Genomic DNA, 14,786 nt, shown 5'->3' on the forward strand with positions numbered 1-14,786 from the left:
ATGTGAGGAGGGGTGCTAAGGAACCTGTTTTAAGGGCCAAATAGCAGCTAAAGCCCACCCAACAAAGGCAGGGATGGACCTGGGGAGATTGTCCTTTCACCCTGCTGGCCACAGCTCCAGCCTGACCTCCACCTCAAGGGAGAATGAGCACCGGCCCACAATCTTGTGTTTCCTAGGTAAGAATCACCCAAAATTAGGACCTAAGGCACTTACCCCAACGATAGTATTTACTGTTCATTTATTATATATGCACCTGATCCTGTGAGAGGCACTATACATCTCTATATCTGTATTATCCCACTTCATTTTCATAACCATCCTGGAGGTAGAAAGACTTACTTGATGAAAAAGGAATGCCAGAGAAGTTAAACAACTTTCTCAAGGATTCAAGGCTTTTATGCTCTGAACGTGGAGCATGGGCAGTAGCTCCAAAGCCTGGTGACTTTGACAAAGGACAAGCTTGGTGAGAGGTACTCATCTTGGACCTCCAGTGCCATGGTGATAAAGGAACTAGGGCCCAATATTCTGTCCTACCTCGCCCACCCATGCCCAGGGCTTGCAGGTGCACACAGGCAGCCTACCTGTGTTTGATGGAGTTGCCCAGGTCTCTGCGGGGAATCTGCGGGGACCAGCGCGGCACTGACAGTGTGTCTACAAAGAGAGAAGAGTGGAGGAGAAAGGCTTGTTACACCATTGTAGGGCTACCCGGGCTCTGGTCAGGCCCTGGGAAGGAAAGGAAGGATGGCTGGCCACAGGAGGGACACCAGCCACCTTCAGCTTTGCTAAAGGCACTAGCAGCAGAATCCTGTTATATCCACCGACTGCTAGACTTGCTGGGCAGGACAGCCAGAAGATGCCTCGTGAGAAACCAGCTGTGGAATGAATAGACTCAGCCATCACTTCCATTTATGGGGGACTTAGCAGGTGCCAGGCATGTGCCAGTGAGTCACAGGAATCGCGGTCACACACTGCCAGCTATGTCCTCAAAACCACCACAGGATTGGGGCTGCCAGCTCCCCCACTGCACAGACGGGGACACTGAGGCTTGGAGAGGGTAAGTCACTTGCTTAAGGTCTTATATAGCCCAGGCCACACATGCTGGCTAGAAGGACCTGTACCATGGTAACATTGTGTGTGGCAATTCCCAATGCCCATGAAGCCAGTCCCAGTCTCCCCATTTCTGCCATACAGTTGTGCAACCCATGAAGTTAACATTTTATAGTAAATCTACTGAAGTGAGAGTTCAGGCTAGCCTTGGCTACACAGAGGCCCTATCTTAAAAGCAAAACAAAATGAAACACACAAAAGATATTCTAAAACTATATGTAATCTATACCATTTTCTGTTTAGTTACCTTCTTTTAGTATGTGCCATTTAATGTCATACCAGAATAGGGATGGATGGATGGACGGACAGATAATGGATAGATGATATAAAGATGGATGAATGGATAAGTGGATGCATAAATAATGACTAGGTGGATGGATGGAAAGATGGATGGTTAAGTGGATGGATAATTGGTGAATAGATAGAAAGATGGATGGATAATGGATAAATGAGTGGGTGGATGGACAGATGGGTATATGAAATGGCTGGATAGATAGAATGACAAATGAAAGTGACAAAGAAGGAATCAATCATGCAGACTTCAGACTAGGTGTCTCTCTATGTGGTCATTTCTTGCATGCTTAGGCTGAATCCCAGTGGACTGAACTGTCTCTCTGTCCCTCAGTGGGTCAAGGTCTGCTGCAGACCCTGGCTCCAACCCCAGCTTCTCTCACTGTCTGGACACACACACCAGTCTCTCCTCAGCCCCTGGGGCCCCAGAGGTGAGATAAGAGCAGAAATGAACCCAGTGGTGCTGGCTGGGAGCTTGGGAGCTGGGAGGGAGGGGCACTCTCCATTCCCAGCAGATGGATGGTCCAGTCTCATTTCAGGGTCGCAGATGTCCCTCATTTTTCACAGCTATTGTGATGGAACAGTGCTCTCCTCAGGAGGGAGGAGGGGAGAGCATGTCAGAACCCATCAAGAGCATTTAACCCCAGTCTACTCATTCTCTCTCCTGTCTGGTGACACTGCTGCCAGCCATCTGAGAGCTGTTTCCTGAGACCCCAATGGTGCCCTTGGAAAGCTGGAGACCTTTCTAAGACAACTAATGATTCTCCGAGCCCAAGAGGGCAGAGAAAAATCAAGAAAAAGACAGCATGATATGTCAATCACCGTCACAGCCTGTGGAATTTCTTGTAGCTTAACTGAAAAATAAAACTCATCAAAGCCTACTTCCTCCCATGTTTCCATTTTTGAGAGTAACAGAAAAAAAGGCAAAAATTAAAAACAATTCAAAATACTATTGTTCTCATTCCTGCCTTCTCTAGGAGCTGAAACTGAAGGTGGAGCCAAGACCTCCCTGTGACAGCCACTCCCATGCTGGGAAGTGTCAGCCTTCTCCTGAAACCTTTAGAAAACTAGAGATGCCAAATGCCTCTCATCTCATGAGCCACTAGTACTGCCTGTCTATGGTGCTGTGTTGAGAAGGATTCTGAGGCTCCCCAGGAAGGAACACAGAGACCCATTAGTAATGTCTGCTGTGAGTAAAAACTCAAGTAACACATCAGCAATTCTGCATACCTGTGCAGAAGCAAGGGCCACATTCCACCCTTGCATCCCTACCTCACAGCACAGTGCCTAGAGCCAAGTATACACTCTGCATGCATGTGTGCTGAATCCAGGATTGCTGTCCTAGAAACAGAGCTCACTGCTCTCTCCATGTGTGCGCAGCATCATGCTGGCCTGGGAACTACCCACAAGAAGCGCTAAGAATGCTACCTCCATTTGTCTCATGCACAAAAGGTGACAAAAGATGTCAGATAGGTGCAGCAAGCTGATGAAGGTCACACACAGCCAAGTTCCATTGTCCCCATGCCTCCCAGGAGCCTCAAGCTTCTCAACTAGAGAAGCTTTTGCTTACTTGGCTCTAGGCACTGTGACTTGGGGTGTCACTGTGTGTGTGTGTGTGTGTGTGTGTGTGTGTGTGTGTGTGTGTGTGTGTGTGTGTCCTAGAATCTAGTGAGGGATGGTCACAGAGGCTGGTTCAATATCCCACAATACATACACTGGCCCTCCTCCTACTCCCAAATGACTCAAAATGTTAACACAGCCAAGACTGAAAATTCCCAACTTTCAGCCAGGCACTGGTGGCTCAGGCCTGTCATCCCAGCTACTCGGGAGTCTGAGATCTGAGAATCACGGTTTGAAGCCGGCCTAGAAAGGAAAGTCTGTGAGACACTTAGCTCCAATCAACCTATCAACCACCAAAGAACCAGAAGTGGAGCTGTGGTTCAAAAAGTAGAACACCAGCCTTGAGTAAAATAATGCTGAGGGACAACACCCAGGCCCTGGTTTCAAGTTCCAGAATTGACACAAAAATTTAAAAGTAAGAAAAAGAATCCCTGACTTTCTAGCTAACTTCTCCCTAAGTATATCACCACCATTCACCAAAGCCATCACCAACACCAGCCGAGGATGCTGCAGAGGGCACAGAATGATTCCTGGGACGGGGTCCATACATCATGGATGCTGCTCTCAAGGGCAGGGCCCCGTCGAAGAGCAGATGGGATTACGCTAGGTGGTTTGAGCTCCCTTTCTGGTAGCTTCTGTCAACTACATCACGTGTGACCTCCGTGGCCTCAAGTCGACAGCCCTATGACACAGCCTTGCTTTACTTTCTTGGAGTTTCATACAATTTGCTCCTCCAAGCCTTAAGAGCAAATAGAAACTACTGCAAAGGGAAACAAAGAGATAATCCATGAGAATCGGCCTTCTCATAGCAGAGGAGGCAAATCGCATTTCCAGCAATTAAACTAATCCTGAGACTGCTATGTACCAATCAAAGCACCTACTAAGATGTCTCTACCCACATGGAAGCATGCGCGTGCGATCGCGCTCTCCCTCTCTCTCTCTCTCTCTCTCTCTCTCTCTCTCTCTCTCTCTCTCTCTCTCTCTCTCTCTCTCTCTCTCTCTCTCTCTCTCCCCCCTCTCTCTTCCTCTCCCTCTCTCTCTCCTTTTCTGATAAGAAGTCCTGTAGACATGGATGCAGGATACTTCACATCCCAGCTGCCTTTGGGCTCAGGGGGAGATATTTCTTCACAAATATTTTCATTTCCAGTGCCTGGGAAGATAAAGCAGTGGATACAAGAAGGTTTCTTCTTCTTTTGCATGAGTTTACAGATGTCTCTACCCTCTCAGAAATACTTCTCAATAGAATGAGAATAAACTAGCAGTTTGGACTTTGTAACCACCTCAGCAGTCAGAAGACACACAGAACTCCTAAGAGGAGAAACGAGTATTAAACAAATCAAGTGCCCATATGATATTGAGGCTCTGGACGGGTGAGTCTAAACTCAGGCGAACAGGGTGAGTTAGGCTTTGGAAAAGAACATAGAAGTGTGAACACAAAGACATCAGGTAAATCTTGGTGATGAGAACAGAAGGCAGGGGAAGGTAAGGAGAAGACTAGGTTACCAGTGGCTCATGCTTGTCACCTTATCTACTGAGGAGGCTAGAAACGGGAGGACCATCATGAAACTGCCCTCTCAACTGTTATCTGGGCATACTTGTCATCCCAGCTAGGACACCAAACATAAGTGGATGGAAGTCAAGGTATACCTGTACAGGAAACAAGGCCCTGTCTCACAAATAATCAGTGTGTGTGCAAGCACACACACACAGGCCTGGAGGTATATATTAGAAGCAGAGAAATAGCCTCGCAAGTGCAAAATACTCAGTTCAAAGCCCAACAGCAAAACAAAAACAAAAAGAAGAAGAGTGGAAGGAGAGAAACAATGGCAGATTTGTTTTATATTCAGTCTTATCATACCACAAGCATTATTTCAAACCAAGCCAATTCAACACCCATCATGTGACATATAAATTCATCTCTGAACATGACCAAGTGCCAGCCACTGTCATTCATCCTCACTTCACCAATGGGAACTCAAGAAGTTGGACCATTTGTCCAGAACAAGTAAAAGCCAGAATGTGAATTCTGAATTCAGGTCACAAAACTGGGGTCCAATAAACAACAGCCAATTTCACCCCATTTCACAGCTGGAAACACCAAGGCTTAGAAGCAATCAACAATGGGGCCTAGGTATAGATGGCTGATTTGGGATTTAAGTCCTAGATGGGAGCCAGTAACATTCGTCTACTCTTACCTCCTCCTCAACCCACCCTCTGCTCTCTCTGCCTCCTCCCTCTGTCTAGGAAGAGCCCAAGGATGCGCTTTAAGCTCTGAAGCTCCACCTGCAGACACCAGGACAAGCAAGAACTTGCATCTTCCCCTACCAGCTCTGCTCACACCTTCATTCTGGTCCCTTGCTGACTTCTGATCCTTAGAGTTATAAACTCATCTTTCTGTGTCTTTTTGAGCTGCTGGGTTTGTGGTCTTTTGTTACAGGAGCTAGAAGAAACTGATCTAGCCCCTGTGTTGTGCCAAACATTGTTTTAGGAACTGAACAAGTGACAGAAAAACATCACCAAGTTTTAAGTTCACAGTCTACCAGGGGGACCAGAAAGTAAATGGCTAACAAATTCTGGCCTTTTAGAGAAATGAAACAGTACAGACTTGAGGGTTCTAAGGCAGTGGAGACTGACCGTGCTTTAGACCAAAGGCTAGATGTTGTACTTGATCTTGCAAACAGAGCTCCCTCTGGTGGCCAAGGGGAGTCAACCCAGCAGGGCAAAGGAGGGCTAATGGACTTCATAGCTATGTCCTCTTCAAGACATGTTTTCTCTCTGTGACCATAAAGGAGAGAACTGGAAAGTGTTTTGTAAAACTGGAGCATATGCCAGGGTCTAGGTTGGTCTTGGAGGACAATTCCTTAGACATTTCCAAGCCTCTAGGGAGGAGGAAAAAAAAGATAACCATGAAAAGATGGCAAGACAGGTTTTTGAAATAATTTTTTTTTATACTTTCTCTACTGTGGGGACTCAATCAGGGTAGAGAGATTGCTGGAACACGGCCTGTCCCTGTCTCATTCAGAATAAAACATATGCTCAGTAGAGAAATGAATGATGTATAAATTAACATATGAATGAAGAAGCAGGTTTTTGACCAGAACTGTTAAGTTCATTGGTAAACTAGAAACTTATGGGCCAGGCATCATGTTACCTACTTGTACTCCCAGATATTCAACAGGTGGAGGTAGGAAGACCATGATCTGAATCTAGTTCTGGTAAAGGGCTCTGGCCCAGCATTTTATTCCCCAGCACTGGCCTGTGGGAATCTTAGGTATACTCAGTGTGGGACTTGGAGCAAAGCCAAACCATTTACTCCCCCACAACCCCCACCCAGATACCCTGCCAGGTAGGGAAGGACAGAAGCATCACCTGTATTTCCCAGATCTGAGTTGTAAACACTCTTGGCTGAGCCATAAGACCTTTAGCTCCAGCCCTGTAGTACAGGAAACACAGGTAAATGGTAGCGTGTGCTCCTGGGCTGAATGGGAGCTGAGGGGACCCTGCATGGAGAGCCTTCCACTTTTGTGGGCCCAGAAGCAGCATCGAGTTCCCTTCACCATGTTCACCCACAGTACAGAGATGCCTCTTACAGTCAGCTCTTCATTAAATCCACACTACTTCAGAGGGTAACACCTCCAGTTTACAAACACACAACATGATCACTGAATAGTTGCCCAGCTAGTATTTGCCAGACTTCCAAGTCCATCCCAGTATCTTACAAAACCCAGGGCTTGCTCCCTAGCCCTATGTGGGGACCTCTTTTGAGACAAATGCAAAGATAATTTGCAACATCAAGCCTTCCTGGAGGGATTGAGAAGCTGTTAGTGGCCATCTCCCAGTCAGAAAGCTCCTTGAATCTAAGAGCCAGGCACCTACTCCTCCAATGTTTCCATGGAGATAACGGCCTCCGAGCACATAGCATTATTACCTTCAGTAGCCACCACTTATTGGGCTCCTACTGTCTGCCATGACCTAAACTGCAGGATTTAAGTGAACTACTCCTTTTCATCTCCATAGCCCCAGTGCAGGCAGTCAGGCGGGAGTCTGAGCTAGGCCAGTGGAGCCCCAGAGCTCAGCTCCAGAAATAGCCTAGGTTCCACATGGTCCTTAAGCCTCCAGCTGAGGGGCATGACAGCTTTGCTTAGCTGTCATTTAGAAGTGTTTGAATTACAGGTTGTCTCCAAAGGTTACAGCCCTATGGTGGCTTAAGATCAAATCAAGTTGCTTCGTGGATTTGGGCATAACTTCCTTCCAGAGACCAGGACTCCTAAAGCCTAAACGCCATCCCTCGGGGACATGGGTGGTCAAGGTGGACTGCTAGGGCCCACTTAGCACTGGCCAATGTGCAGACAGGATGGATCTGAAGCTGTGTCATGAGACAGACAGAAGGGGACTGGCAGGTTCAGACAGTAAGTGTGGGGCTTGCTGTAAGCATGCCCTGCCCGTGGAGGCAAAGCAGCCCCCATTTCCCAACACACAGCACTTCTGGGCCCCCAGTGCAGCGTGGGAGAGGGCGTGAGACATGAAGTCGCAGCTCTGTGACAAATATAACCTCTGCCACTTAGGAACTGTGCGGGCCTCAGCCACCTTGACTCCGAGTCTCACTTTGGTCCTCCCTCTCCAAAAAGGGGATGGTGATTCCTCTCTCCTCAGGAGCAATGACAGAGAGGCAATCTCATGAGGGCAGCACTCAGCAGGGGGCCTGATGGAGCCTTGTGATTATTGGTTTTGTTGTTGTCATCATTAGTCTGCCTCTAGAATTAACACGCCAGTTAGCACACAACACAGCTCTCTGTGGACTGTGATTTAGAGCAGAGGTCAGCAAACTTAACCCTCGGGTCAAAGGCAGTGCGCCCTCGGGTTCAGTAAACACAGCTTGATTGGCATGTATGTTTCCCCTCACCCCCTGCTTGCTCAGCAACACAGTGTGAGCATTGTGACAGAGACAATCTGCTCATAAAATAATAATTACCTGGTTCTTTACAGAGAAAATATGCCAATGCCTAATTTAGAGTGGGAAAAGTCTTTTCTTTGGCTAATTGGCAGAAAGATAGTTTTTCCTTTCTGTGGAGTCAAAAGACCGAGTTCAAGACCCACCTGACCACTTTACCTGTTGCGAATTCCTTGGACAAATGACCTACAGTCTTCAACCCAAACTATGTGGAAGCACTTCCTATCAGCCCGCAGCTCACTGAGTCCTAGCTTCCCCCTCTCCCACCAAAGGGTGTTTCTGTTTGATTTCCTTTTCCTCCAGGCAAAGGAGGACCTGAAGGATACCCAGCCCCAATGCTTTCCTGTGCCATCTCCAGAATATTCCAGGAGGCCTTGCCTTTATGACAGGCCATGCTAAAAGCCAAGTCAACTCCCAGAGCAGAGGAAGAGGAAAATTAACTCTCGCCACTTCAGCCTGAGTTTATTACTATGACCTACGTGCTATCGTTTTATCAAAGCAGAGAGCGACCTGAAAGGTCCACAAACAACTTCATGACTGAAGGTGGGGGCCTGTTCTTCTAAGAGTGCTTCCAATAGAAGACAGGAGGGCAGGGAGAGCTCTGAGCAAACGCTAGGTGAGGAAGTGCACAGGAGGTGAGGAGAAGACATTACAGGAGAATCCTAAGCTCACCAGCACCTGTATCTCCTGGCCCCACTCTGGTTATAAGATGAACTACAACTTCGAGATTTAGTGGGGGGTCTAATGTTCCCCATTCAAAACCATTGTTCCCTGTGAACAAGACCCTCACCACCTGGCCTCTGAATCCTGGTGGGGAGCTGCCCAGCGGGAGCCCCTTTATCATAAATCAAACCTGAGGATGATGGGGAGAGCATCTTTCCTTTCCCGGCAAGCAATGTGGACCGGAGTCATCACCTGTGATTTATTTCACCCTTTTGGTTGGCATCAAATAAATTCCACGACTAAGAAAGAGAAGGTGGCTGTGGTATTCAATTACATTTTATCATCTGCTCATCGCTGAATTTATTCAAGCGTGTCGAGAATTTTTAACCCTGTCACCAAACAATGGGAGACCTGTGTCACCGGGATGATTGTGCTCATTGTAGGATGATGGATGGCTGATCCAAGGTCTTGGAAGTAGGAAGAGGGGATCCAGGCATGGGACAGGGGGGCTGGGGGGGGGGAGTAGAGAGATGAGTGAACTCTGAGATGACGCTCCTCCCCCAGGACTGGAGAGGAGAGCACCATGATGAGGCAGGAGATGGTCTTTCTTCCCTCACCTTCCTATCCCTGACCCAAAGCAGCAGCAATCCACATGCTCCTTGCTACCCTTTCATTGCTAGGCCCCAAGAAGAGGGAAGGAGAGCCCTGAAGTGTCAACCTCATTTTACATAATGAGATAATAAAGTAGAAACACACCATCAAAGGGGAAGTCACTTGTTAGCCATCTAGAGATGCAGGAGAGTTGTTAGTACAAGGAGACCATCTGGGTCTGTCTGGGGAATGTCCTTGGGTGCTTGGGGAAAGGTGGGGGGAGGGGCCTTGTTAAGGGACTGTTTGGTGGCATCACAGTTTGGGGGAAGGGAGGTCACTCCATTTCAGAATAAGGATCTAAACTTGGATACTACAAACCAGCAGCCCAAAGTCCTTTGTCACAGCATTCTATCTGCATCATAGCTACCTGTGTGCCAAGCCAAGGGGCTGGCAGGGAGAAAGAAAGTACTAGTCCCAGGCCTGAGAGGCAGATATGTCCCACGCATCTGAGAGGGTGGATGACAGAGCCACCCTTCTGGATTCACGTGGCTAACCCTCCAGACCTCCACACCACCCTGTGGGAAGGCCTGTGTTGCTCTCATTTGGAGATGAACACAATGAGGTTCTGAGAGCTTCAGAGAGAAGCAAAGGAGCAAAAGGAACGGAGCTAGCAAGGCGAGAGCTTATCTACTGATCCTGCTACCAACTGGGAAAACTACTTAGATGCTCTTAGCTTCAGTCAACTAACCACGATGACAGTTGGTATTTCCCCAGATCAGCACACTGGAACCACAGGATGCCTGGTGGTGACTTAATCCAGATGTCAGCAATTCTAGACCCTCAGCTTATTTTATAAATAAAGTTTTATTGATAAATGGCCATGCCCATTTGTCTATGACTGCAGAGCTGAGATGTCATACCACAGACCACAGAACCCATAAGGCTGAAAATAACACCTGGCCCTTTAATCAAATGTGCTGACTTCTGACTTTGTCCTGCAGATCTCTGAGAGATTCTAAATTTGGGAACCCCTGGCCAGGTGTTCAACATTCATTAGCCCCTATGGCATCTCCACCTATTTGTTCACCTATTTCCTCAAGAAGTAGACAAATGAATAAACCAATCCATCAGTGAAATAGGCACTAATAATTCCATTTTGTAAATTGTGAAACTGAGGCCCAGAGGTTCCCTAAGGACAATGGTCTTCTGACACAGGAGCTGATTCCCGGCCTGGGTCTCTCGGACAATAAATCCCTCTTTTATTTCCCAGTCGTGGGGCTTGAACTCAGGGCCTGAGCACTGTCCTTGGACATTTTTTTGCTCAAGGCTAATACTCTGCCACTTGAGCCACAGCACCACTTTCAGCTTTTTCTGTGTAGGTGATATCAAGGAATCTTACCTAGGGCTTTGTACACTCTATCACTAGGGTACTCTCCTGGCCCTAAATCCCTCTTTTTGAAAGCCATGCACTGTGATCTGGCTGGGAGCTTCTGAAAACAGGAGTAAGTGGAGTAGAGCTGAGCAGGAGTCAGATTCATCATCTCCTGGGAACATTCCAGGCCTGGAGCAGGAGGAAGAGAGGTGGCCTTGAGACCTCGCCAAGCCCAAGCCCCAGCTGGCAAACACAGAACCACCTCAGACCCTGTGTCCTTGACCCAAAGGAAAATGCTCATTGGGAAAGCTGGCCTGGCTCTGGTTTAAAAGAGGACAAAACAGGAGTCCATGGCTGCCATCAAGGCAAACCCTAGCCCTCACCCTAGCCCCATCCAATTCAACTGTATATAATCTCATATGGAAATAAAAACACAGAAACCGCAGTGGCATCGATGGGGGCAGAGGGTGGACACAATGGGGACTGCAAGACACAGAGACCACGGACCACCTCAATGGCTGAATATGTGGACCCAGAAAGGACTGGTTCATGGGTTGCATACTCCAGGGTCCAGGCTACCCCTGGTGGGCACAAAGTCTCTTTTTCACCCAAGGGACATGCATACATGCAAAGCATTTCTAATCCAGCACTGGGTAGAAACTGGCTCTCTGTAAGATGGAGATAGAGAGGGGATGAAATCCATCTTGTAGAGTATATTTACACAGCAGCAATGCCTCATACACAGCAGGTCCTCAACACAAAGCTGGAGCTTTGCTGGAGCAACTTAGTTGTCTATTCAACAGCTTTCCTGAACAGCTCCTCTCTCTGACCAACGCATGGGCAGGACCTCTGGGAGAGCGGCCACGGCTCTGTGGAGACACAGCTGTGAGATATGGGAAAAATGGAGCTGTCCAAGTTCATCTGGCCATTTGTCCCCCTCCTGTCAGGCTGTCCTCAGCGTGTGCCCACGGCCCTCGCTTGCCTGCTATGAAGAATGGATCTTCAGTTCCCCACACAATCCATCATCAATTACTTACATATTTATTGCCTTGAAGTGAATTTATAGATCTTAAACTCTGAGCCATTCGAAGCTGTCTGAGCTGAAAATTCTCTCCCAGTGGAAATGCGGGAAGAATTTTTTTTAATTTAGGCAGCCACTTTGTCATTAATGTTCAGTGGAAGTTAACTGTGCATAAAACAAGGGATGGCTGAGAGCTTTGTCCACCCAGACTCATTGCTCATTATGGCTGGAGCAAGCTTTGCCAGGGACAGAGCCATCTGAGATGGTCATAAGAGACCCAGACCAGATCTTAAGGACCCAAGACATTGGGCCTGTGGGATCAGCCCTTGGAGACTGCATGCTCCATCCCAAGTGGTGTCACGCTGTCTGTACTCTGCAGACACCGGGAAGACAGCCCTGTGATGGATCGTTTTCCAAGGTCAAAGTCATGTATCTGTTTTCCAAAGAGTGTCATTTCTTTGAGCATCTCTAAGTGGGGCCGGGGTGTCTGCTGAGATTATGGGGTTGTGACAAGTCCTGGTTGCAGCCTTGCAAGTGAGGTCACTGCCGCTGGAGCCCGGCTACAACACAGCCATGCCAATCGGGGGAGGTGTCCGAATCTACCCAGTACAGCACTTGGTGCTCCAAGGGTTTTGTGCAAGGGGAATCTATAAGGTAACTCTAATTATTGGTGGTCATTAGAATCAGTGTTCCATCCCATCCACACACCTGCTTCTCCCAACTTTCCATGGCTCTCCTGGCTCTGTGTCAGTGAGTCTCGAATGTGTAGAATCATTTAACACTCCCTTTCATAAAGTGGCTGCTCTGGTAGGCTTTGGGGTGGAGACCAAGAAAAAAAAGTGCTTGTTCTCTTACTTCTTGGAGGAGTCACTGCTCCCTAGGTACAGAGGCTGAGCCCTGAAACCAAGCTAGCCATGCCCTGGATCTGGGTCTGAGCCAGCAAAGGCACTCACTCAAGGCTGATGCTTAAAGAGTGTCTGATTGCAACTCTCAAAGAGAAAAACATAAATTCACAAAGCAGCACAGGTTCCCAATTCTCCAACTCAGCAAACTTAATTCTAAAGGGCAATTGTTCCCAGTGTTTTTTTTCTTTTCCCCCAAAAGCCACAAGATTGATAGTCAGTGAAGAAAGGAAGAGGTGTCCGACCGGGGCCTGGCAGATGGGTGATGGATGGGGAGATGGATGAGTGATAGATGGGGCGTGAGTGCAATCAGGGCTATTTGCAGCCTCTGCTGTGACACCTGCCTCTATTCTCCTCTGTGGGGTTGGGCTCTGATCTCAACACTGGACCACACCCTCCGCCGCCTTTACCTGGAGCTCTGTTCCTGTTGGGAGAAACAGAACCTAATGATGGATGTGTTCAGTGTGCTCATTCAACGCTTCTGTATCAAGCAAAGGCAAATTGATGAGCTGTGGAGGAGACGCATTCAAGGCCTGATCTATGCTTTTCACCTTGCAGCGGCAGCCTGGCCTCCCAGCGCAAAGCAGCGTCTTTACGCTGTCAATAGGACCTTGATTCTGTAAAGGATAAAAGAGGTGTTCACGGGTGAATGCATACAGCCAGCTCAGGGTTTTCTGAGCCCCACTCAAAGCCCCCAGGTGACGTTTTGTGGATTTTTTCTTCTTCTTCTTCCTCCTCCTCCTCTTCCTCCTCTTCTTCTTCTTCTTCTTTTCTTTTTCTTTTTTTTTTTTTTGCATCTGCTAGCTTCTTTCAGCCCTAGATATCACTCCAGAGTGAGACCAGGCAAAAGATCTGTCTTGGAGCTAAGGGGCTGAGCAGTCCCCAGCGCACATCTCAGTGTGGCCCTGGCCAAACCTTTCACCCTGTCTGAGACTATTTACTTCCTTGTGTGAACAATTTGAGAAACTGAACGGCAAATATGTAAGGTGGATGTGAAGAATTAGATCACCTGGCCTGGCTACTTGCCATCTGTGAAGGTTTGGGGAAGTTCTTGCTTGAACTCCTCTGATCTTTACTATTTCCTCACAGGATCAGTGGAGTAGAACCTGAGCTCAGCAGATGCTTAACTAATATTTGTCCTTCTTTACTTCTTCCTACTTGGCTTAAGAGGGAGCTGAATAAGACACACATCATGCTTGTTGCTTTAGAGTGGAAGACCACATGGCCGCTCCCTACACAGGGTTGAAGAGTGTCCCCAGGACATACCTAGGACACAAGCTGGAGAAATGCGGCTGTAAGCTAAGGAATGATGGGGTAGCTAGCACCCCCAGAAATGGGATCCAGCCTTACTGCCTTCAGAGGAAGCCATGTGACTTTTACAATGTCACTTCAGATTTCCACCCTCTAGAACTATGAAGGAATGAAGGAGCAAATGCTTATTCTAAGCCACTTGGTTTGCACCACTTCATTATCTCAGCCCTCAGAGAGAAGCATACATCTCTTTTCAAGCAGTCCTGCCTGTTCATCTCTCTACTCTAGGCAGAGAAGTGATCAAGTCTGAGCTACTCCAGGTTCTCTGCTCAGCAAACTTTTCCAATAAAATTCCAGAGAGCAAAAACATTAGACTTTGAGGCCCTGTGGGGTTTCTATCCCAGCTACTCAACTCTGCCTTAACCTAGCCATAGGTAAGACATGTATAGTGACACAGCCCCAAGTCACCAGGCCATCCCCCTGTGCTACACACAGAGTGAAATGTGTGCTGGCTCACTGCTGGCTCATCACACTTGGTGACAAAGAGGTCAGCAAGGCCACAGACTGATCCCGGCTCCATAAAGACACAGCTGTCCTAGCTGAGGTAAGATCAGGGAAGTGTACACCTTCTGCCACATTGATTCATGAAAAGTTAGGCACTTGCCATCCACACACAGCCTCAAGCCCCAGGACTGTGGGGGATGAGACACATGAACCTGCTTTTGCAGACAGATAAACTGAGCAAAGCCAGCCACGCAACTGGAGAGGGGGCAAAGGCAGAGCTGAACCCAAGGCAAGACAGACCCAAACTGCCAGACCTGGTCAGCCTTAATACTGAAGCTAGTCCCTGAGCTGACCCAAAGGCTCAGCTGCCTTCGGTGAACTCTGCCTTCCTCCTCCTGTGGAGCCATCTCCAAAGGGGAGCCATGCACAGCTGGGGGCTGCCCAGGCTGGAGCTGGGCAGCTCACAGCTGCAGGAAGGAGCCGCAGGTTGATGGACAGTGAGATGGTGGTGTA

General features: G+C 48.1%; 1 protein-coding gene across 3 annotated transcripts in view; it reads right to left on the reverse strand.

Annotated features, from left to right (window-relative positions):
• Ksr2 (kinase suppressor of ras 2) overlaps window positions 1-14,786 on the reverse strand; it is a 187,795-nt gene that overhangs the window by 69,243 nt on the left and 103,766 nt on the right. For all 3 annotated transcript variants that reach the window (XM_090320194.1, XM_090320192.1, XM_090320191.1), the window contains exon 6: window positions 582-651. In XM_090320194.1, coding sequence (XP_090176320.1) covers window positions 582-651 — 70 coding nt within the window. The remainder of the gene's footprint in view (window positions 1-581; window positions 652-14,786) is intronic.

Source organism: Megascapheus bottae, chromosome 28 (assembly GCF_031878675.1).
Source record: "Megascapheus bottae isolate mThoBot1 chromosome 28, mThoBot2.hap1, whole genome shotgun sequence".
Lineage (NCBI taxonomy): Eukaryota > Metazoa > Chordata > Mammalia > Rodentia > Geomyidae > Megascapheus > Megascapheus bottae.